The 24,625-nt window shown below is 42.9% G+C and overlaps 1 protein-coding gene across 5 annotated transcripts; it reads left to right on the top strand.

Annotated features, from left to right (window-relative positions):
• The first annotated feature begins 314 nt into the window (after positions 1-314).
• On the top strand, positions 315-17,861 carry LOC308476147 (interferon alpha/beta receptor 2-like). Of its 5 annotated transcripts, none has more exons than XM_081003584.1 (13): positions 320-456; positions 3,493-3,605; positions 4,341-4,437; positions 5,327-5,385; positions 10,129-10,170; positions 10,304-10,424; positions 11,632-11,703; positions 11,949-12,029; positions 13,435-13,607; positions 14,470-14,612; positions 15,238-15,400; positions 15,635-15,756; positions 17,013-17,861. In XM_081003584.1, the coding sequence occupies exons 4-13, from the start codon at positions 5,343-5,345 to the stop codon at positions 17,739-17,741; spliced, it is 1,689 nt and encodes a 562-aa protein (XP_080859710.1). In that variant the 5' UTR covers positions 320-456; positions 3,493-3,605; positions 4,341-4,437; positions 5,327-5,342; the 3' UTR covers positions 17,742-17,861. The 5 variants fall into 5 exon arrangements, with proteins under 5 accessions (XP_080859712.1, XP_080859710.1, XP_080859711.1 ...); XM_081003585.1 differs by lacking the exon at positions 320-456 and adding an exon at positions 542-1,711; XM_081003586.1 differs by lacking the exon at positions 3,493-3,605 and having other exon boundaries at positions 315-456.
• Positions 17,862-24,625: the final 6,764 nt, after the last annotated feature.

Raw genomic sequence — 24,625 nt, 5'->3', positions numbered from 1 at the left:
CTGGCTGCAAGTCCCCCTGAACTCAGCCGGGCTTAGCAGACACGGGGCAGAGATGCTAGGGAACAGGAGCAAGACACGCACCACCTCGTTCAAACGTTACTCGCAAGCAGGGTGTGCATTAAAAATTGTCGCTGAACCTCTTACAAACCTGACCGCTAAACTAAGCTGGCTTTTTCCAGGGAGATGAACACAGGAGGAAGAATTAAAAAAACCCCACCCTTCCTTCCAACCAGGCCCCAGTCAGTCCCGTCCCCCCCGCAAGCAGAGCAGACAAAGGCCCGCCTTCCCCCCTGACGGCCCGACCCCTTTGTTTTCGCTTTCGGATCCGGCGAAGGCGCCTCGGCTGCCGAGCGAGCGACATGGCGTCCGCCTGGAGGAGAGCCTCGAGGGCTCGGCCGCTGCAGCGGCGCAAGCGGCGGGGATGAGAGCGGCGGCCGGGCGCTCGGGCGCGGCCAGGTGAGCTGCTGGTGGGGCGGGAGCGCTGCCTGCCTGCCCGCCTTCGAAGGCGCCCCAGTGTCCGCGGGGGAAGCGAGGCTGGCGGGGTCGGGCTGGGGCTGCGCCTCGGCGGGTCCCCCGCGCAGCCTGGAGCTTCTCGGCGAGGCGGTGGAGGCCGGGACAAGCCGGGCTCCTCCGCCGACCCTCGCACAGATCGGGCCTTGCAGGCTGGCGAGGAAGGGGAAGGAGGGAAGGAAGTTAGCGAGGGATGGCGGCGCTCATGCGTCGTCTAGCGCCGCCTCGCGGGACGAAACGGGCGCCCATTTAGTGCCCCCACGCAGGACTCGGCTTGAACTCCGTGGGGAGACGCGTTTCCGAAGGAAATGGCAGCTGAAATAAACGGGCTGATCCCCTGAGCTGAAGCCATAATGATGATGATTCATCCAGATGCTGGTTATTTGTGGCTGCTGGCTTGTGTTTAAAGTCTCTCTGGATTTTGTATTGTATTCTGTTTTGTGAGCTGCCCTGACCTATAATGAGGGAAGGGCAAGCTGTGAAATCTGTGTAAGAAACAAAGAAACAGTTCCTCCTAGAATATTATTAGTTGTTTTTAAGCCCATTGATTTCAGTGGGTTTCAGTGAGCTTAAGTTTGAAAGGCAGACGTGCTAGTAAGTGCATTGGACCTCACTGCTAGGATGAAGCCACAAGGCGGCTCATATATTTGGTATTAAAGAAGTATCTTATTCTATTAGCAAGTGTGGCTTAGTTTCTATGCAAATTCTGGCTGTGCTAGCAATCCAAAAGGAAAAAAAGAAGCCTGGAAACAGTACTGAAAAATGAAGCTTTATCAAGTAATAATTGTGCCCAAGCCTTTTGCTTGCTGACAGCCTTCTTCAGGGGTATAAGATTAAGGTTCTGCTGACAACAGAAATTCTAGTCTGCTATTTGCCCATGGGCGGATAATGAGGAAGGAACAGGTCACACACACACAATCCATTCCCCAAACATCCTCATATGTTCAGATGAAGATGCTTAGAATCATCTTGGCAAACTCTGCCTTATCAGGGTTCAAGCATTCAGACCTCTCTCTGCAACACAGGAAGCTCTGAAGGGCTGTGGGCGCGTGCAGAGATTTGGAGACAGGGTTTGCATGTGCTTCCCAAGCCTTCTCCCGCATGTGTTTGCCCAAAATTCCTGAAGAAGGCTAAACAGAAGTTAGCTTGTCATGGTAACCTTAATCTCTGCTGCTGAAGAAGTTTGTCATCAACCAAATGTGTGAGGCATTTTAATTGTTTTAATTGTTAATTAATTTAATTGTTTTAATTGTTTTAATTCAACCAAATGTGTGAGGCATTTTAATTTGTTATTATTTGAAATAAGATGGATTTTTCAGTACAGTACCATGTTTCTCTCTCTCCCTCCCTCTCTCTCTCTCTCTCTCTCTCCCCCTTTGATTTTGGGGGCTGCCCCCATTTCCCCCTTCGCTGATAGTTGGGAAGGCATTAAAAATCCAGTGGATGGATAGCTATGCTAAAAACGTCCTGGGAAGGACGTTATTGGTTTTTGTTCATCATGCTACTTACCTATGGACCTGCACTAATGGGAAGACGTCAGTGAATCTTGTGTGAATTTTATGTTAACAGTGTAGATCCTCTGGCCTTTGTGCCTTATTAGGTCTATGAATCTGTTTTCCTTAAGCCATGGTCATCTTCCCCACACTTAATGTCATATAGGCTGTCAGATGTGGCACAGGCAAAGTTGTCATTGCAAAGGAAAAAATTGAGATGCTTTAAGTGAGCATTGGATTGTTCCTTGGGAAGTGAAGCTTGTATTCAGCATCTTTCCTGCATGGCTGAATTTTTATTTTGTGGGCTGGTTTTAATTCAGGCCATTGTGTGAAGGAAATTATCTCACCTGACATTATATTATTGTGGAAGGGACCACAATTCCTTTTGCCTCAAAGGGCTGTTGGGTTGTCATGTGAAAGGAAGACATGTAGTGCAATTTTAAATGTGTTTACTGTACTCAAAATTGAGGCCCCGTGGTTTCATTGCCACTCACTTCCTGTTACGTCTCTTCTTGTGAAAGGGAAATGGTGATTACTTAAACATTACAGTATTGTCTTTAGATGTGTGAGTTTCACCAGAAACCAGGGTATTTTCCTGATGCTTTCAACCTTATACCAAGCACCTCATGTGAAATTTTTTAAAAGTAAGCTTGGTGTTTAATTAATTTGATGCCTTCTTAAGTGTAGTCTCAAACAGAGGACAGGACTCATTTTGTAGTAGAAGGGATATCTGTAGAAATAGCTTATGCTAGAAGTGTTGAGATGCAGCTCATCTTGTATTAAGGCTGAAGATATTTGAATGGGGGAAAGTCGATGGAGAGAGAAATCTCCAAAGGCTCCCTGCCTTCTTTCTCTCTGACATCTGAAGCAGAGATTAGACATCTTCCTTTCGTAATATGCTTCTGCAGACATCAAAATATGAGCAGGTGTAGTTTATGCTGCAATTACTAACTTCTCTTAATGTGGGGTCACTCACTGATCAGATTTAAAAAGAAAATGGGACTGGCTGATTTAGAGGACAAGGCTTTTGTCAGGGTGCATCCACAAATGATATTTAAAATGGTGTTTACACAATCCAGGGCACTCAGATTATTAGAAAAGTCAGCTAGTAAAAAAAAAATGCACAACAGAGAGTCTCCCTTACCATATCTACTAGCATACCAGCAAAGGGCAAAGCAAGTTAAGGGTCAGGATACAATCATGCAGTAGATATCCCCCCCCCCCAACTTGGCTTAGTCTCAGATTAGGGAAGGGATTTGCAGTGGCGGGAGGGATTCTGGAACCAAGTCTAGCTGCATTGATGAAAGAATGGAGGAGTGTGGAATTTCTCCCTTCTCACACTTCACAGAAAGAGAGAAAACATTCCTGCACACACTTGGGTTGTCTAAGGAATCTACACACATGTACAGCTAACTTAAAACTGGACTATGCTTCTAGCCAGGAACAGTTCAGGGGGGGAGAGAGACAAACATTTATTTTGCCACTTCAGTCTTTCCCAGGAATTGCATGATGGTGTAGCTGCAGTTAACAGATGTTGCAGCTTGCTGTGTGTCTGCTTGTCAAGGACATCGCAAGGAACCATATCACTGGCCTACTGTGAAGGTATTTACAAAATGTTTGTCATAAACTAGAGTAAAAGATTACCTGTTTATCATATGGGCTGAATTTAGATGTCATGCTAAGCCATTAACTATGATTAAATAAACCCTGTGCACAAGCTGCATGCCAGTGAATAGAGCACTTCTGTTTTCTCCTTCCTTAAATGAGTAGGATCACAAACCACATCTAAAGCCATGCTTGAGATTTATTTATCACAAGCAAATCAACATTCAGAAGCCAAGAACAAAGCTTAGGGTCAGATCATGGTTTGGAGAGAACTAAATGTGCTGGTTCAAAAGTAACACAAAGCCAGTAACACCATAGTTTGTATTCTCACTTGGCTGAATGAGGAGTAAAGCAGGAGAGCTGAGCCTATGAGTGCCGGTATGACATCTCATGTACAGGATCATTTGCTGAACCATAGTTAATGACTTAATATTCTTTCTGAATGTGGATGTGTTTACCTGTTGTCCAATTTCGTTGGTTATTTTTACATGCTGTGTTTCAAGCTGTTCCTGAACCCTATGAAGGGAATAGGCACAAGGTTGATTTCCCATTTGACAAAGGAGTACCTGTTTAAGGAAAATCCCATACTGTATTGTGTGTACAAAAATACTCCAAGCCTGCCAGTAACTTTGCCTCCTGAGAAGTCAGACTAAAGATGTTATGCTGTATTTTAGTGTTAACCGTTCAGGTTGAACATTGTTTTTATCTGAAAAGAGTTTCATTTGATTGCAGATGCAAGAGTTACGTCAGCAGTAGGGATCACCCAGTAGGATGTGATTTTAAACTATGATGGCACTTTCCATGGGACCACTGCATTTCTGCAAACCTGGTGAGTTAAACCTAGAAAGAATTGAGCTCTTTGGGTCCCCATCACTTCATTTGCTTCTTGTTTGAGCAGAGGCTCCTGCTTCTTCTTTGCCAAATAAATTTGATTCTCAACTTCTGCCATTTTCCCAATAACAAATCTACTCAGTTGAATCCAGGAGTAGCCAGCAGGGAGGTGAGCTCTTGTGGGCCTGGCCTCCAAGCAGCAGCAGCAGCAGCATCACTGCCTGGTACTAGGGCAGAGCAGGAGAGTAGCAAGGCTACGGCTGTGGAGGTATGCAAATGGAAACAATAAGATGCTTCTGGCAGGGCTCCTGCACAACCCTGACCTCCACCTGTCTCCACACCATTCTGATATTTGGGGGTGATGCTGCCGCCATCGGATTAGGTCCACCTTTTGGCCCTCCCAATCATGGCTGAAGGTGAGTATTAAGTGAAAACTGTGTAAGGGTACTTTTAACACCCCCCCCCCTCCAAAACGAGAGAAGGTTGGAGACTTTGCCCCCATATCCTTAGAGTTGCTGTAAGTTTAGACACGGAAAGCAAATCATTGAACTTGCCGACTCTGCAACTGTGGTTGCGCCACACATTTATTCTGCAGATATTGTATAAGCTCTTTCAGAGAACTGTACTTGTGATTTGCTAATACACTAGGCTATAAACAGAAGAAAGAGGATCCTTTAGTGTACTCTCAGAATTCATCAAAAAAGATGTTTCCCATTGTAAGCAGAAAAGAACTCTGTCTCGTACAGAGCAGAAAGCTTGTTTTACTGCCTGCCTGAATGCCTGTTTTTAAAATTTGAAGATCCTCTTTGTATTCTGAGCTTTGTACTGCCCCTCATTGATCTTAAATGCATCTGCATCCTGTTTGTTTGTGCTCTTCCTGCTTCTAGGATGCGGTTTTAAACTATGATGGCATTTTTCACGGGACCACTACATTTCTACAAATTTGGTGAGTTCAGTCTAGAAATAATTTAATAGTTTAGGCTCCCAACCCTCCTTTCTTGTCTCAGCTACAGGTTCTTTTTCTTTGCCAAATAAATTTGATTATTAACTTCTGCTAATCATAGATGGCTCAGTGAAGACAACTTTCACCAAGAAGTGAAAATACATCGAGACTGCCTGAGTCTCTTGACATAAGGGGAAAATGTACTTGTGTTCAGTCACTAAGAGAGATGGAATCACAAAGCCAAAACTAAGCATTTAAAAATTCCATTTAGGTCAATGTGATACACCTAAGGAATGTGCAGCCTCATCCTGTGCGTGTTTACTCAGAAGCAAGTTTCACTAAATTTGTGGTTTTTGCTTGAAACCACAAGGAAACACCTGTAACATCACGGTTGTGTCAGGAGTCCTGCAACAATGGCATTCCTGTTTTTGAAAGGCGTTTTAGCCATTCTTTGTCAGTTTTTGGACTTTCTCTTGTTAAAATAATATAAGAGAGACTTAAGTAATTTTACTGCAGTATGAGCTACGTTAGGCAGAAGCATTCTCCATCTGATGAATTAGAGCCATTGACCCTCCTCTCCCGTTTCAATTAATTATGTTGCAGTCTTTCAGATGAGTGGCATAATAAGGTGGTTGCACCTCTTTTTTGGAGGTGTATTTTTTGATTTTAATGCAACTACTTTCACAGCTGAACTGCCCAGCTAGTTTCCCTGCTCATTTTTGTATGTAGTTGTAGTATAAACTTAAATGGCGCCTTCAGCTGTATGCACAGTTCTCCTCTTTAAGCAAACACAACACGGCTTTATGGGATGGTGGCCTCAGCCCCTGAGGTGACACAGCACTTATTGCCCTTTGATTCTGCGGACTGGCAGAATTAACACTGCTGTTAAAGGTGTACTTCAGAACTTCCCGGTTAGCGCCATCGGCAATGGCAGAGTTCTTCTGACTAAGAGGAACCCGCTCCGTGAAAATCGGGTCTTGCCGCGGCGGCGAAGGCGGAGACCCTTTAAAAATCCCAGGCGGAGGAAGCCTGGGAACGTGGGATTCGGCTGACACCAAGAGCGCCTCCCCTGCTCGCGGGGAAACCCTTTTTCGGGGTCCCAAAGCGAAGGGGGGTGAGTGGCGCGGTGTTTTGAATCGACCGCTATTTTTACGGAGTGAAGCCGCACAGCCGTTGCTGGAGAGCGCTGACTTTTTCCTGTGAACAATTGGATTTTAAACAACTACTCGTGAGTAGAATGGAAAATTGGATTAGAAAACTTTATAATTTGGCACTGAAGTGGGAAGGTCTAAACAGGAAGTCCGCCTTTCTGCTTTTGTAAATAGTTTGAAGCAAAGACATCGCGAGCTAAAGTCTAGAAAGTTATTTGTAAAGGACTAAATTTCCATCGGTCCAAACTACTAAATCCCCCCGGAAGCAGGAGAAGAGGGGGGAAATTTTGAACTGCTTAAGCCTGCAGGAGAGAGTGTAAAAAAAGATAATTTTCTACTGTCTTGAACCCGGAAACGGGCTGCCAAAAGACAGACGTATTGGGAAGGTTCATTGACCGAAAACAAAAGGTGTGCTGACAGATAGTTAAGAAAGAGAAATATTTTGACTCCAATGTTTCTCTTTGCACTCAAAAAGGACAAAACAGTTGAAAAAAGAAGGTAATTTTGTTGCCGGATATGCTTCTAAAAGGACGGATACAACTGGAAATTGTATCCCCTAGAGGGAGCCTTTGAAATTGCTGTTGGAGTGGACCTGGGAAACTAGCCAGCATTAGAGATTAAGGATCGTGAGAAATATTTTTTTTGACCTTGGACAAGAATGTCGACACAGGAAGCTTTAGTGTCTGCCTTGTGCAGGACAAGTGCTTTGCTGGAGCAGCTACATGCAAAGATGGATTTGATGTTTATTGCAACTGACAACTTTGGACAAGCAGTGAATACTTATACGGAAATCCTTCAGGAATCGACCCAGGAATTTGCACTGACAGGGCAAGTTGAGGAGAAGACAAAGAAGGAGGTTGCTGTCGAACCTCAAGTAATATATGTTGAGAGAGCTGTGGCCTTGCAGGATTATAAGCTGTTGTTTCTGATTCCTGAGCCTGGAGTGAGTGATATTTGGAGAGATGGAGTCCCAGCTGGATTGGAGATGGGAAGTGGGCTTCCAACGCAGGGATGTCCAGACCTATGGGATTTGGTCCTGGGCCAGGGAGAAACTCTTTAACCTTGGAGGGACATTGAAGCTCGCTATGAAACTTCCTTTGGATTTTAATGCTGATTATGGAGAATGGGTGGATCTGTCAAGAAGGGTTAAAGACATTGTTAAGTTGGAGTCTCTCAGAGATCTACTCCTCAGTGTTAAATGAAAGAAACGGAAAATAAGATCAACAGACGACAAAGTAAAGGGCAAGTACAAATTTGAAGAAGATCCGCAGAAGGGACATGGAGAAGAGCTAAGAGCCTCGGATATAAGATCGCCAGGTTGATGGACTAGAGGGAATGGTCAGAAAGGACTGACAGAACCCGAGACCGGGAAGAAGAGACGGTGGATGGAGATTGGAAGAAAGTTATAAAAACTTATTTAAAGAAACATTGTAAAGTTAATGAGCTTTAGGAAAATGTTGGAATGAAATTATTCGGCTTTAGTAGAAATGTTAGAAGGAGATAAGTTCAAATAAGTCCTAAATTTTTAGGGTTTTTTAAGTGAAAAATTTAAGGGTAAATTGTATCAAGAAGAATTATTTAAAAAAAATTGAGAAAGAGGGAAAGGATTTGCTGAAACAGTTAATTGAACTAGAATACAAAAAAGGGAGGTGTGAGGAAGTCGAGGAAATAAGTAAATGAAAGATAAAGATATGAAAATATCGGATCTGTTTTTTTTTCTTTTTTTCTTTTCTTTTTAAAATGTTTTTGTCTTTAAATGTTTTTTGCTTTTTCTTTTTTTATTGAGCTGCTGTACTGTTTTTTATTGTACCTTGTTTTTGTTTTTCTCTCTCTCCTTTTTTCTTTATATTTGAAGTATTGTAATTTCTTTAATTGTTGTTCTTTTTATTTCTTTCTTGTAATTGTTAAACTTTAATAAATATTATTATTAAAAAAATAAAATAAATAAAGGTGTAATTCAGATTGAGATCCACTGCAGTACTGATAGTATAAAGGTAAAAAGTCCCATCTGAATAGATCTGCAGTCCTGCTTCTGGTTCACATAGTCCCCTTAGCCAATGCTGTTTACACGTGTTTATGATGTTTCTTTTTGCAAAAAGAATGAGGAAAAGGAAGGGCATGTTCAAATCAGGCTTTAACATGTATTGCACCAGATCTTTGTTTTTTGGTGATTTGTGTGCCATTTCCAAAAAATACTGCTTGGAGGATCAATACATTGTTTAATACATATCAACAAATGGAGAACTGGTATGAAAATATCCTATAAATTAAATGTGATATGTGCCGTCCTACAGATAATAAACAGGAAACTTTGTATACAGAGATACTATAGTAAGAAATGTAGGTCATTTCACTGAAGCACTACCCATATTTATTTACACCCTGTCAGACTGAAATTCCTCCCCACACTGTTTGACCATCCTTTGAGTATCTCATCCGTTGTAACCCCTTTCAGCCACTTTCTCAAAAGCAGCACATCTACCCTGTTTTAAAGCATTGATGACAGACAGAGATAATTCTTCAAAATCTAGGGTTGTTGGTTCATATGCTTAAATAGAAACAGTAAAATGGGTAAGGCAAAACAGCTTTTGGCGAAGGACCCTAACAACCATCTGGCAGCATGAAACTAAATAAAAGGAGCAGAAAGGCCAATATTTAGCAAGTCTTCTGTTACAAGTGTGATGTTGGGGAAGGAGAAAGGCCACCACCTTTTAAGGGTTCTGACTTAACACTAGCAACTCATAGATATGTATGAAGAAGAAGAGGAAGAGTTTGGACTTGATATCCCGCCTTTCACTCCCCTTAAGGAGTCTCAAAGCGGCTAACAATCTCCTCTCCCTTCCTCCCTCACAACAAACCCTCTGTGAGGTGAGTGGTGTTGAGAGACTTCAGAGAAGTGTGACTAGCCCAAGGTCACCCAGCAGCTGCATGTGGAGGAGCAGGGAAGTGAACCCAGTTCGCCAGATTATGAGTCCACCGCTCTTAACCACTACACCACACTGGGTGTATACTTTTCGCCCTATCTGAGCAGATGCTGCGCATGTTCTCACCCCAACCAGCTATGGGGGTCCCCATTCAGAACCTATAGTACTTCTTTGTGGGTGGGATCTGTCTGCTCTGATTGCAACAACAACCACCTCCTCATGGTCCACACAAACAGAAATTTGAACCTGCGGAATAAATTATGCTAATTTACATGGTACTTATGGCATGATTTATATTGATAGCTGCATATACAGAAACTTGAAATACTTTGGACACAATTAGAGATATAAAAACTAGAAAGGAGAAAGATTGAAATGTGGGGTTGGAAGGAGATGGGATATAGATTGCTTAGAACTAGGAGCCATAGAGGAGGAGAGGGGGAATAGAGGTGACTAGCCCTGCCCAAGATCGCCCTGACTTAACACACATTTTCAAACTTCTCCAAAAGTCCACTTCCACCTCCATTTGGAGAGATAGCAACAAATCTTGTCTTTTGAGTTCTTTTCCCAGGAAGTACATTCCACTCGGCATACAAACAGTGTTATGTATGTTTTCTACATTGAACAGATTTTATCCCCCCCCCTCATGTATATATTGTTTTAATTTATAGTGTACATCGGTGCTCTGATTTCTGCTCTGTGCAATTTAATTGGTAAGTATTTTCAAAGTACTTAACATTTGCTGCCAGGTTCACATTGTATTTTGTTGGGAATGAGCAGCAAGATACACAGCTATTTCATCATGTATGATCGATAAACTTTGTACATTCTATTTTGCCCCACAAGAAACATCTGCTGAACTCAAGTTGAAAATGAAGGCAGAGGATTTTGAGTACATTTTAACATGGGAAGCTGGAAATAATACAGGGACAGCCACATGCTACAATGTGATGTATAAAGAGAGAAGGTACCTATGCTTTTCCTAAAATATATTCCCACGTTTTGTAAATTATTATGAATGACTGATATTTGGTACAAGATCATTATTGGTTTGGATGTTTCTAGTTAAGGTCCTGTCATATGAAGAACAGAAACCAAGAGTTCTCTGGCAGCTTAAAGACTTAACAGATTTGATATGGCATGTGATTTTGCAGACTGCGTTCCACTTTATCAGAGGCATGAACTATTATCCTTAGAAGATAAATATACACATGGCTGTAGAGGGGGAAACCTGCACATGTGGGGTCACATGATCATTAAGTGCAATACGTGCTAAGTCAAGCCAAACTTTGATGGATGCAAATTAACAGCAATAGGGGGGGGGGGTGCTAACAAGAATAAGAGTGCAATCCGGACCCCAGTGGGATGGCAGTGGGGCTTGGCAGAGTGACAAAGCCACACCACATCCAGAGTCCCATTGATTTCACCAGCTAGGGTGGAAGGTGGGGTCAGGGGCAGGAAAATTGTGTTTTGTTGCTGTGACAACTCCAGTTTGGAACAACAGGTGGGGCTGGATTGGGCCTGTTTCCACATCTGACTGGTAGCTGGGCCGGCATTTGATGCCTCTGGTAAAGTAGATTCTCAGTCATGAAAATTTATCCCATAGTAATTTACTTAGTTTCCTAAATGTTACAAGACTCTTTATTGGTCTTGCTGCAATAGACCTGCAGTGCTATCCTTTCTACATCTTCTCAGAAGTCAGTCTCATTGCAATGAGAGTCCCAAGCAAGTGGGCATCTGACTGCAGTCTTAAGACAGCAGTCATGAAATGGTCAGCATGGAAACAAAATAGAAAAGATTCAGAACCAGACATTCACATGAGGCTGCATTAACTGTTATTTAGGTATCAAGCTGTGCTGAGGCCTCATAGGAGAACAGCCATTTCAGGTTTGTGTTTCCTATTGATGCAGCTATAATAACCAGCTGTTACTCAAGTCTGCCTCATAGTTCTCAGGAAGGTAAGAGGGATGAGACCTGGACTTGGGTGAGGTGACAGCATTTAGCCATTAGGAAGCAAACACCCCTCTGTTTGGTCAATTAACAAAGTACATTATCTGATTTGCACATAAACTAACATAAGGGAAGAGTCACAGGCTGATCTTCCTACAGAGTTCCTCACAGGAGACAGATAACAATAAATTAATCCTCCAATATGCTTCTCTCCCCTTTGAAAGCTCAGTTTGTCCTTGGCTATCAAAATCAGCGGGAAGAAACCAGGTGCATGATTCTTCTTTCAGTAAGTCCAAGTAAGTAAGGCATATTTTAGTAGTCAGTACTCATACGTATATGTTTGTCCTTGTGACGTTTCCCAATCAGGGCAAACTTGGGGGCAAATTCCCAGGGGAAATCTAACATGTTTCTGAATGGAAGCACAAGTAATTGAATTCTAGGAGCAATTGGTAGCTGGTCCTGGAAAAGAAATTATGTTTGGGGGTTGCTCTCCCCTGGGAACTTGCTTCAGACAGACACCCTCTCTTCTCCTTCTTGCCAGGTCCCAGCAAAATGAGGCTCCAGTATCTGGGGAGCTGGCCATTTGTCCAGCTGGTGCATGGTCCAAAAGCGGCAAAGACCGGTAAGCACTCAAAGGCAAGCAGATGTTGAGATCCAAGGCAATATGTAGGAACTAGGCACAGTCCTCACACAAGATGAGATGCAGCGGCTGAGACGCAGACTCCAAGGCTAGGGCAAGGGCAGGAAACTGAGGCCCTCCACATCTTGCTCAACTCAAACACCCATCATTCTGTACCATCTGCTGTGTGGGCTTGGGCTGATGAGAGTTGACATTCCACAGCATATGGAGGGCCCCAGGTTCTTCAGTCCTTGGCTATGCCTTAATGTGGCCTGGTACACAAGGGTTGGCTTTGGGGCCAGCTGACAATACTCAGGAAGTACTGCAGCCTAGAGGACTAACTTGAACTACAGTGTTCAGTCTTGGCTGGAGCCAAAGTCCCAGTGGTGCAGCATGAGAAAAATATACACCTCTGTTTGCCTCTATTGGCCTGCTGGTCAGTTTAATCAGGCCCCTGTGGGCAGTTTATTTCCTGGGGTAAAATCCTTTAAAAAGGTCAACAACTTCAGTCCTAAAAAAAGGGCAACAACTTTGGGTCGGCCGTCACAGCCCTTCACTTCATCAAATCTGGCCCTCTTTGAAAAAAGTTTGGACACAACTGCCCTATCCCCTGTAAAGAAGAGATGGTCTTGGGATGTTTGTGGCAAAGAAACACAGGATGGAAATGAGAAAGGCAACCGTTAGGAACTGAGCAAGAAAGAGCAGAGGGAAGGAGCTACTTGGTTCTGGAGATAGACAGGACCTTTGTATTGGCTGGGGATATGCATCCATAAACTGGATAAATATTGAGTCATCTGCACGCTAAGAGAGGAATTGCCCCTCCTGCACTGCCTTCCCACAGACCTAAAAGCCATCTCTCTCACTCTGCCCACCCACAAATACAGCCCTCTGCCCTTTTCTCATCACTGGAGGTGGCAGTAGAGGAGTCCAAAGGAAGCATTTGTGAGTCGAGGACCCTCCACCTGCATAGAATTATAATAAGACACACAGACACATTATTTAGGTTAATGGGCAAAATTAGGCCACAACTTTTATTGGTTACAGCATATGAGTAGTATTGGCTTAGGCATTGGATTAAACAGCAATACACGACTCCACCCCACACAGCCGGGAGTCATAACAGGGTTAACAACCAATGGGAGGAGCTTGTTGATGCAAATGCAACTGGAAGCTCCCCCATGACGTCACCAAGGTACCACAGTATTTGAAAAGCCACCAAATGTACATTTGCACTGACATCCTTCTCACAGAATGGGACACTTCATATCAAATTAGGGGATGAGGGTGAGTAAAATATATGCTTGATCTCACTCCGGCATTCTGGACAACTTTCATGTGACGCTTTTGAATTTCTGCTTTATATCCAGTTGGGAAGTACTAATTGGCCCCTTCTTGTTTCCATTTACAGTTATCCCAGACCGAATATGAAGATTGTCGCAGAGTGTTCCAATATCACACGTTCATTCTGTAACTTGACAAAAGAGTTCACAGATCCATGCAAGGCATACATAATTGTAGTGGATCAGGTCACAGAAAGTGGAGTACATTATTCAGCTATTCAGTTCAGTCCATATGCTGACAGTAAGTAATTTGCTCCTTATTTATGTTTGAAGCACATGACTTATGCTTCCTATAAGTCCTTGTCAACCACACAGGTTTCACACTGGCCAAGGCAGAAGGTAGAGGCCAGTTGTCAACCCCCACTAGGTCAGCTCCCAGCAGGCTCCAAAGCTGTCAGTGCCCTGCCCCACGGGCGGAGGGAACGCACTACCACTGGCACCATGGGAGAGGGAGGTACAATCATGGCTGCCCCCCCCCGGACACAGGCCGTGCACCCTCCCACTGCGAACAGTGCGCCACGCCCCTGGGACGTGCACCAGCCCCCCCTCTGCCTGCTCACCGCCCCCCGGTGCCAGAGCATGCAGAGCCCTGGCACCAGCAACCTCATGCAATTCTAGCCCCCCAAACCCCCAAGACTCGCTCCTTCTTCAGTGTATTATTTTCAGTTATTTATATCATGATTCTTTAAGTGCCAAGAGGTCCCGAGGTCCTGACAAGCTTTATCTCCAGCTCTCTATGGGCATCCTCTTGCTTTTCAATGGAATGAATGGCAAACTACACCCCACTAAGATCAGAACACAGGACTAGGTGCCGTATTCAGAGCAGGCTTTCGGGAGCAGAAATGAGGATCAAAGAAGGCTGAAGGCCAACAAGTTAAGAGGCTTAAAGGTCGGTTTGGGGAAATTTCCAATCAGTAGAACCCTCGCCGTACCTATTTAGCCTTCAATCTGAAAGAAGCATACCTGGGAGAACATTGTATCATTTCATTTGAGATCTTATGTCCAAGTTAGTAGTGCATTGGATTGTAATTTCATTAATTTCTCTAGGGCAGAGCTTCCCAATCACATTGATTCCTTCTTTTCTTCCTTTCTTTGTTCAACAGCATGCCTAACACCACCCCAGTTTGAGATTTCTGCTTGTCCAAGCTGCGCAAATGTGACAGTGAAACTTTCAGCCTCGTTACTTCATGTATACCAAGAGCTTGATTATACGGTCACAGTGATAAGAGACAATGTCAAGGAAAAGGTTGGTTGCTTATGATTAAAAGGGAAATGGTACACAGTATCAAAATTAATTCACTTCATCTGTAAGAAAGCTGCTATTTCTGTTTCTAGTTCAGGTATATCCAAACTTAATGGTTCTGCTTCCTGATCCACAGCCCTGTCTATCCTCCAAGGCAGGCCTAGAGTTCCTGTCTGGGTGGGTTTCACCCATTCACTTCAATGGAGTGGGCAGCTCCCCATGTTTTGTCCTTTCTGTGGCTGTTGACATTGAGATAGACCAGAAGGGCTGTATATATTGTTGGAGTGCCAGCAGGAATTGCTGGATTGAGATGTTTTGGATTAATAGGGTAGACCACTTCCCATGCCAGTACTTGAGGATTGGGCATAGCAGCAGCTAAACCAGCAGAGTCCAAAGGCCGGAGGCTACGCTGGTATTGCTGTGCCTTTGCACTGTTACTGCAATAAGAATTGGCAAGGCAAATATTTAGCAGATGAACAGAAATGATAATGTTACTTATATATAGCTTTTTGTGTTTCCAGAGCACTTTAGGAAAAATTTTCATAGGTATCCTTTCAATAGCCCATGACATAGGCTAGTGTAATTATCCCCACATTCTATTGTCAGTCTTTTTGTTCTTCTTTTCTAGCGTGTTATCAATACAACCAGACAAGAGAGTTTCCACACTGTCATTGGAGATTTGAGTTTCAATACAAATTATTGTATTGCTGTTGATGTGAGAACAAGTCTAAATAATCAGTGCGCTCCGTCTGTCCCCAAATGCCTTATCCTCAGCTCCAATAATATATCAGGTATAATGAATTAAGGGGTGGGGAGGGGTTGCAGAGAATTAATTTAAAATTATTATTTTCTTAATTTAAAAAAACTAATAATAGATTATTGATTTTAGTATTTCAAGTAATGGTTTAAAAAAAAAATATTATGAATTTTGGTAAAGTAGTGCTCTGTGTTCCCAATAAAACCAGAGTGTTTCACAATAGCCCCCATATTCACTTTTCTTTAATCACCTTCTTTTTATCTTACAGGTCATATTATATTACCAGCGTTGTTTGGCATATTAATGCCGTTGGCAGTAGTACTCATTCTATTTGTCCTGTATAAAACCGGTGATATTTGCTTAAGAAGGAGGAAATGGCCAAGCGTCTTGGTATGTAGCCTTGAGACGGATTCTTTTTTTAAGATAAATAGCTTAATAAGCTCTACTGTATGTATGCTGTAGTGGTTCTAGGGGTTGCTCGTGCGTAAACCGGTGCAAACACCTGGCTGGGTTGCCTGAGTGAACCTTTTCTGTCCGGACAGCCACTCACCCGTGGTTGTCTCAATCACTGGCAGAATCCGTCAGTGGGCGTTTCTTAAACTTCTTCCAGCAAAGAAGCTCTTTGACGCCTAATCTCCTCCTACTCTCTCTGCGCGAAAGCCTTCTGCGCAAGGAGGGCGTAGGCAGCGGAGGACCCCTACTCTCCCCGCTGGTCCCCGGCAAGGAGTCATGGGACCGCCTCGCCACTTCCCCCATCTGACCCCCTTCTCCACTGGTGCTACGGTGATTCTCTTCCCCAGAAGATGGGCTGCCTCTCCCAATCCCGGGACGCTCTCTGGAATCCCTCTGGATTTTGCTCTCTCCCTCCGGCACTGATGGCAGTTCCCTGACATATGTATATAGAATTTTATTTATTTTCTATCTTCTTTTCATGAAACATTCATTGTTGAAAAGTCCTAAGGGTCAGTCCCAGGGTCAATGCCAGTTTCATAGGGTCAGGTGATATGAGAGTTTGCCCTCTCTGCCTGGAGAGCTGCTGTCAGTGATGGACAAATAATCTGACCAGTTTCTCTATCCTGTTAACACTTGATCCTCGCTGCGAGACGTGAGGTAACAGGGAACCAGGCAGAGGGCCTTCTTGGTGGCGGCGCACGCCCTGTGGAATGGCCTCCCATCAGGGGTCAAGGAAATAAACAACTACTGTTTCTGACCTTTAGAAGACATCTGAAGGCAGACCTGTTTAGGGAAGTTTTTAATGTTTGATGTTTTATTGTGTTTGAATATTCTGTTGTTGTTGTTATTTGATAGGACTTGTAATCAACAGCACCACAACATTTACATTTAGCCTTGTGTCCCAGGTATCTGGCCTCAAGACCATAAAAAGCTGGAATAAATAAGTGAAGAAAGAACCAGACTGTTCAGGGCTTTTTCAACAAAACCCCCTTTATTGAAAATGGAAGCAAATCCCAATGAAAGCCAAAAGATTCTTACATCTGTGGAGGGTTTCGGGATTAAGGCCAAAATATTGACATCCAATTAATATCTATTAATATTAATATTCAACTATGTATCACACCCCTATCTTTTTTGAAGGCATCTATTTTATTTTTCCCATCTGTAAATTTCAAAATTGTTTTTCTTTTCAGAGCATCACACCAAAATTAGACTATTCCCTTTTTAAATCAGAACCGGAAGAAGTGCACACCGTCCAGGTCACCCAACAAAGTAAAAAAAAAGTATGTGGATACAATTCCGATGAAGAGGACAGTGAAAGCGTTGCTGGAAATGATGATTTATATACTGCACATGGTTTTTTGGGGCAGACTTCAAAGTCCTGCTCGCAGGAGGACAATGCAGAGCCACCGTCCCTAGACTGCTCATCCACTATAAGTACAATAGCTGACCCCCAGGATGAGGAAACAGAAAAGCTTCTGCTCATAGGCTGCTCATCTGCTCCAAGTGAAATGCCTAAACCTGTAGATGCTGAAGCAGAAAACCTTCAGAATGATATTAGCAAAGAAGAAAGCCCAACAATTCAAATATTTCATCCTTCTCCTGAAGTGGACTCCGCTAATGAGCCAGACCTGGAGTGCAGCAGCTGTTCCAATGTAAACTTAAATACTGTGGTGCTAGGAATATCTGGCAAAAATATGGACATTCTTGCAACATTAAGCCCTTTCGAAGAGGATGCAGCAGACTCGAAAGAGTTGTGTGTTTCTGATGCATTTGAACTGAAACATTTCACTGATGCGCTAGAAATGCAGAACTCTGACATTCCTAACCTCTCTTGTTCCTGGCAAAATTCTAATGGGTCTGGAGAAAGTGAGTCATCGGATTCAGAAACGGACTGTGTTGGTGAATACATGAGCAGATGAATCAATGAATGCTCAAGTTAGCATTTTTCAGCTTCCAGTAAAACAATGTATTCCCATGTCAAGGGACTGGGTGGGATCTTCTGTCTAATGCTATCAGTATTGTACAAGTACATGTGAAAATGCAGCGCTGTTGTTAATTTCTGTAGCATTAATATGGTATGCTCTTCAATGGTTTTTGGCAATCCCATGGTCTAATTGTCTTCCAAAATAACAGAGACCTTGCCTGTCTTGAGGATGAATTTCTCTTGTTACAATGTTCAACCATTGCGCTTGATCATCAAGTGTTCTTAGGCATGATACAACACTTTGCTGGTAATTGTTCCAGAATGGTTCTCCTGTTTTCCTGCCAGTGATCTTTTAGACCCCCAGGGTTCATAGCCCTTTATCTATACCTCAGTTTATTTTGTGAACCGGAATGTTTACTGCCATCACATTTAATATCTGTCAACTCACACTTGGACATGCACTTCAGTTGTCCTTTTCCACTGGTCCTATTTGTACCCATGTCTGTCTTTCTTTATGAGGATGAAGTAACTCTCACCCTTCCTTATATTATTGGCAAGCTTTAAACCGGTTCTGTGTGATCCTTTGCTTGACAAGGGCTCCAGCGATGTGGTTAGAAAGGACGCAAAAAGGTATACTATTGTCCTTGAACTCTTCCTGCCTGTCGTAGTGGGATAATCTTTTATCAGTTTCTCATTCTAGAGAATCTGATTGTAGCAATGGTCTGGAATGGATGTTGCCATCTTCATAACACCCTTGAGTTGCATGAAGTTTAAAACCATTTAATGTGAAGACATTTCCCTCAACATTCCTGTAATCAAGACTACGGCCTTCCTCGTACTGTGCAAGATCATCATGTTGAACACAGAAATAATGGCTGATGGGTGATGAATGTACTGGGCCCCTGCTATAACCTTGTTGGGTCTAAAAAGCTTGTTGCAGCTACTCTGTGCAGGGGGAGAGGGATTTTGAGAAGAGATGTGTTTAATCACCATTTGTCTGCTCCACATTGTCCCTGAAGTGGGCAGGAGCCACTGGCCTTATTTCTGGTCAGGCAACTTCTGTATAGCTTAGTGGTAGGCTCATGAATGCGAGCCTTTAGTGTGATCAACCCAGTCCTACTCTGCCAAGAGAGATTCAGTGAGTGCCTTCTGTGCCAACTTTTAAACGCCTGTTGAAAATGTTTCTTTTTTTTTTTTTAATCATATTTATTAAAGTTTCCAAAAATATAGAAATACAAAGAAAAAAGAAAAAGAAAAAAAGATATTTAAAAACCTTACTTTCATTGCCTACTTTCTGGGACTCCCCCCCTCCCCCCCCCGACTGTATTCCCCTTTCCTTAATTTGGTTCTACAAGCTCTCACTCCCAATTTGAAGCTTAATTTGTTTAACCCACTATCCAAATTGAATTGTACAAATCTTACCACCGTCCCACATCATTAACAAGGAAAGAAAAAAGATTTTCCCCAAGATCCACCCCAGTTCCTTCCACGAATTCCCTTTTTTTAAACACGTCCAATCAAAATAAAATGACATGCGTAAGTTATGTAAAGAAATAGAAAATAAGAGATATAGAAAAATTCAAAAGATGGTTACACAGCCTTTGGATTCCAAATCTCTCCCCCCCTTCCCCGGTTTGAATTCCCCATGTCCATCAGTCTATACATTATCAGCTTGGAAGTCTCAATTCATGACCAGATTTCTCCCCGATTCCATCTTGCCGGTTTTCTTTTAATTTATTAATTTTAATAATATTTAACTTCAAGTGTCCAATCTAACAAAGGCCTTTAATTTCCTTGATCTTTACCACTCCTCCCGTTGTTCTTTCCGTGTCGTAATCAGTCCTTTGTTCTTCTTATTCCTCACTTTCTCAGGTTTCTTGTCCTGTTCAGCTGCTAAAACTTTCTAATTCAGAAATCTGGTATCTCTACAGAGGTTTGTTATTCAGGAACAAAAACTTACGTCCAGTCCCTTCCTTTCTTCAATAGAAAATTCTATTGTCTCCTTTAGTGTAAATACCTCTGTAGACAAAATACTATTTCAGTTTTGCAGCTTTCCCAGAAGATAACAAGTCCTGTGCGAATCCCAGAGTATTTTTCCACTTACGACCGTTCTTGTAATGTCCCGAAACCCCTCTAGGGGGATTGTAATAACTTTGTATCCTCTAATCCAAAAGTCAAATTGTTGCTTATTTTCCAACAGTTTATATCCATATTATAGCAAATTGTAACAAAATTAACCAGCAAAGTCCTCATAACAAAGTCCTCTTTATATTTCTCCAGCTTTGACAGCTACTTTGACAGCTGTCAAAGTCTCCGTCTCTCTTCACCAGGCTCCGCGAATCGCCCCGGTTCCCGGGGGGGGGTTGCATTTTTCTTCTCACCCTCCACTCTTCTCCTCCAGCACAGTTCTTATAATTTCCCATCGTGAAATTAATGATTTTTATCAGGAGTATACTTCCCTTTGGACCTTGGTTACCCAGTCCTTGTTTTGGAATGCTTACAGTAGGGGGGGGATTGACTTCCTTTTTAAATCGCCCCCGCTCGTGCCAAATCCGAAATTTTGAACCCGGTTTCCCAATTACTCATGGGTTGTTGTTAATAGTCCAAATTTTCAATGGAAGAAGTCAGCGCTCTCCGTCGAATGGCATGCGGCTGCGCTCGGCAGGGAAAGCAGAAGACTCAAAGCACCACGCCGCTCCCCGGCACCCGATCCGAAGCCTTTAAAAAGGCTCCTTCACGAGTCGGGAGGGCGCTAATGGTGCAAGCCGAGTCACCCATGTCCACGGACTCCGTGCCCGTGGTTTTTAAGGGTCCCCGCGTCGCCGGCGCTGTAGGACCCAGCCCCTGCCGAGCAGACTCCCTCCGGAGCTCGGAGGGAGTCCGCCATTCGGCGATGGCGCCAACCCGGAAGTGTTGAAAATGTTTCTATTCCACCTGGCCTGTGCAGGCAATTGAAGAGTATATCCCCCACAATGCTGTACTGACGGTTGTTTTTAATTATTTTTGCCTTAACTTGGTTTTAACTTTTTATTGTTTTACTGTAGGGGGTTTTTTATATTGTTGTAAACTGCTGTGATTTTTTAAATAATACAATAGTATATAAATCATTTTTATAAATAAATAAGGCAAGAAGGCATGGAGTGAATAGCCATGCCATACACAGAGCAAAACAAATGTAACTTTTGCTCAATGGATTTGTATAGCAGCTCTCTAAACAGTTACTGTAAAGATGTTCCATGCAGAGGCACAGGAAGGGCTTATTTTAAAACAGCTTGAACATTAACCATTACAGGAAATGAAAACAACATGGGGAAAAACATCCAGCTAAACCTGGCCTAAACTATGCCAGTGTTTGGCAACTTCTGTTCCTGGAGGCTGGATGCATAGCAGCCTGTTAGCATTTTTCTTCATTTTAGCATTCTTTGCAAGCTTTATTTGCACGCGTTATTTTAAATGTATCCTCCCAACATTTTGGGCAGTCAGAAAGGCAGGAGACTTCTTTTTCGGTTTCTCTTTTGTGTAATTTCTTGGGACTTCTCCTACAATAGCGTTTAGGTTTTATTTTCCTCTTAGATGTCAGGTTCTTGGACTGAACAGTGGACTTTTCTGTGATCTTCTGATCCTCCTTGTCAGAACAAACTAAAACTCTTTGACAACCCCAAACAGGACACAAAATGGTTTAAACAGTTTCATTCCTTCACAGTGGGAAAGAGGAACACCCTTCCTTGCAATGTTCTGTGTGATTTCTGAGCATTCTGAGAACAATTGCCTGCTTCACGGGAGCAGACCTGCTGTCCAGTACTTGAAAGAGCAGGTTGAAGTTCTTGCCATAACTGGACTAAGGAAAATAATGCCAGAATATTTTCTTACCCAGCAGAAGTTCTTGCAGTTACCTCAGTATTATATGTATTTTCTCTGTACCTATTTTAAAGGATTAATAATTTTGTATGTCTTGAAGTATCATAACTGTACTCACTTTGCACATACGTTTTACTAAAGTAATCTGAAATTATTTTGTTCACTTCATTTTCCTTGTGGTACATAACCCTTTGTGAGGAAGGCATGGGCTAATCTATTGGGAAAACTGAGTTGCACAGCTAATTTTACACAGAGGAGACCTACTGAAACGAATAGACCTAACTTAGCCATGTTCATTAATTTCAGTAGACCAACTCTGAGTAAAACAGTTTGATATTGCCCTGTGTCTGTGTATTTAACAAAATAGTAAGCAATAGTTATAATAATACAATGCAGTCAGCACAAGTGAATACCACACTCTATGACATTGCACATTATACATAGCCTTCATGCTTGCTTGGCTAGATGTGACTTTGCTTCAGTAAGATAACATGGACCAAGGTCTGGTTTAGCTGCAGGAATACTCAACCTCATACTGCAGTGTGTGCCAAATCTCCCAGGGTTGCTTTGAAATGGTGGTTCAAGTAAAATGAAAGCCAGTTGGAAGCCCACATAGAAATAAGCAGGCACATTTGAGAAACAGGCCCACGTCAATTGCAGTCTAATTATCAGGGCTTGCCCTGAAAGGTGGCGGGGGGGGGGCCTAGAAATATATTAATAAAAATAATTAATTGTTAATTGTAGCAAGAAAGTAATCTGGTCACTAGCTATATCCTGAATTAAAGGGGGCTTATGATCACTTTTCCATGGTGTTTGGTGAAATAAGCAGTATAATACTGAAACCAATACGAAAGCAATGCAGATGGGGGAAACTAGATGTGTTCTCCGTTAACAGCTGCATGCAAGTGTTTAACCGCAAGGCATGTGTTTCATGACTAATATAGGTGGTTTTAATGTAGGGCCTCCAGTCATCTTTTATTGTTTAGTGTGCATCTGCAGCAGCACAACCGGACGCCTGCATCTGCCCCAGTTGCAATGAAACCTGTGTCTCCCATATCGGGAGCCACAGCAGCAGCAGCTGTAACCTTTTGACAGTTTGACTTCACCTAAAAAGGCACAGGCCTCCATTGTCTCCCAAGACAAGACAGATGCCAACCAGTCTCAGATTTCTGATGTGCTGTCTGACTGAAGTCTCTCCAAAAACAAATCCATTAAGGAAGTCAATGAAAGTTATCATAAACAGGATAGGTCTCTGAAGTTTACAAGAGCAAATGCCTGTGAGAAAACGAAAGTGTTCAAAAACTGCCTCAAAGGAACCAACAGAGCAGATTTGGTATATTCCACATCAAAATGCCCTGTTTTAAGTAGTAGCCAATATCTACCAATGGAAAAAGAAACAAATTCTCTGCAGTAATGCAACCAACAGGGATTTATTTATTTATTTATATAGATATTTACATCTGCCCTTTACCTTAAGGCAGTGATGGCCAAACTTGGCCTTCCAGCTGTTTTTGGACTACAACTCCCATCATCCCTAGCTAACAGGACCAGTGGCCAGGGATGATGGGAATTGTAGTTCCAAAACAGCTGGAGGGCCAAGTTTGGCCATCAATGCCTTAAGGTCACAAAGTGGTGAACCAAAATAAGGCAAATACAAACTGTTAGGAGGTGGGGGCATGGGACGTAGGCTGCACAGTGGTACCTCGGGTTAAGAACTTAATTCGTTCTGGAGGTCTGTTCTTAACCTGAAACTGTTCTTAACCTGAAGCACCACTTTAGCTAATGGGGCATCCAACCCACCAACCTAGCAGCCTCATTTTGCACCATCCCTACCATCATCAAGGGCAGCCCCACTTAGAAGGTATGGCAGTAGCAGAGAGGAGGTCTCTTGACCATGGGCAACTGAGGCGAGACTACCAGGTCTGTGAATGGACATAGCTGGAGTGCGGTACAAATAAATTATTATTCTTCACAAATCAGTCTATGCTGGACGTAAGTACTCCAAATAGGACTCCATTGGCAGACTGAAATTCAGGAATACTCCCAGACTAGGCACCTGTTCCTTCAAGGGGATCAGTTAGCTATTTTACTACCTGATCTAAGGTGTGATGTGCTGAGAAGAGGAAGCTGAATTCTAGATTTCTCCCCCAAATATGTTGACTCTTCACAAACATCTGCCATAGTTGCAAATGGGAAGCAGTACAGTCTAATAATATGTGTGCAACCACAGCAATGATGGGGAACCATAGGTCACGCAGATGTTGTTTACTCCAACTTTCATTAGTCTGAACCAGAGCTCTCCAGAGCTACAGGAAACAACCTGCTGGGCCTTAGGAAATCTTACTGGCCACTCATAATGGCTCTTCCTGCTGTAAGTTGATATAGAAGATATAAATTATTCTGTATTTTAGAAAGATGGTGATATCAAATGACACTTTTAGGTGCTAACTACTCTTTATATTGAAATGCATAGTTAAGCCACAGAGATGTCTTTATGTTTTTTAAAAAGGAACCTCGTGGCTCAGGAGCAATTTAGAATGGACATTTAATAGTTAAGCTCCCTCACCTACACGTTTGAAAGTGAAGTGCAGTTTGAGAGGCTAACATTACACGATTGCACTGCTGTTGGGAATCTGATATAAGATGCACACTCAGTGCAAGTGTGTGGATCTTGCTCGCAGTACCAGACACCACACAGAAGCAGACTAAGGTCCAAATCTTTTTACTGTTGTAGAAGTAAATAAGCTTAGCAAACAGCCCTGGATAAAAGTTATACACAGAAAAGGAAGTTCCAGCTTGTAGGCTTTTCAGATACGGGTAGCTCAGTTGGTTAGAGCGTGGTGCTGAGAACACCAAGGTTGTGGGTTCGATTCCCGTAAGGGACAACTGCATATTCTTGCACTGCAGGGGGTTGGACTAGATGATGTCAGTGTTTGTAAAAAGCAAAAAAGGAGGAAAGGGTTCTGACCTCCCTTTGTCTCCTCAGTCTCCTTGTCGCCACAAAAAGAGTCCACGAGAATA

The sequence above is a fragment of the Podarcis pityusensis genome, assembly GCF_964106645.2.
Source record: "Podarcis pityusensis genome assembly, chromosome: 4".
NCBI lineage: Eukaryota > Metazoa > Chordata > Lepidosauria > Squamata > Lacertidae > Podarcis > Podarcis pityusensis.
Note: the sequence above shows the minus strand (reverse complement) of the source record. Positions and strands in the feature narration are given on the sequence as shown.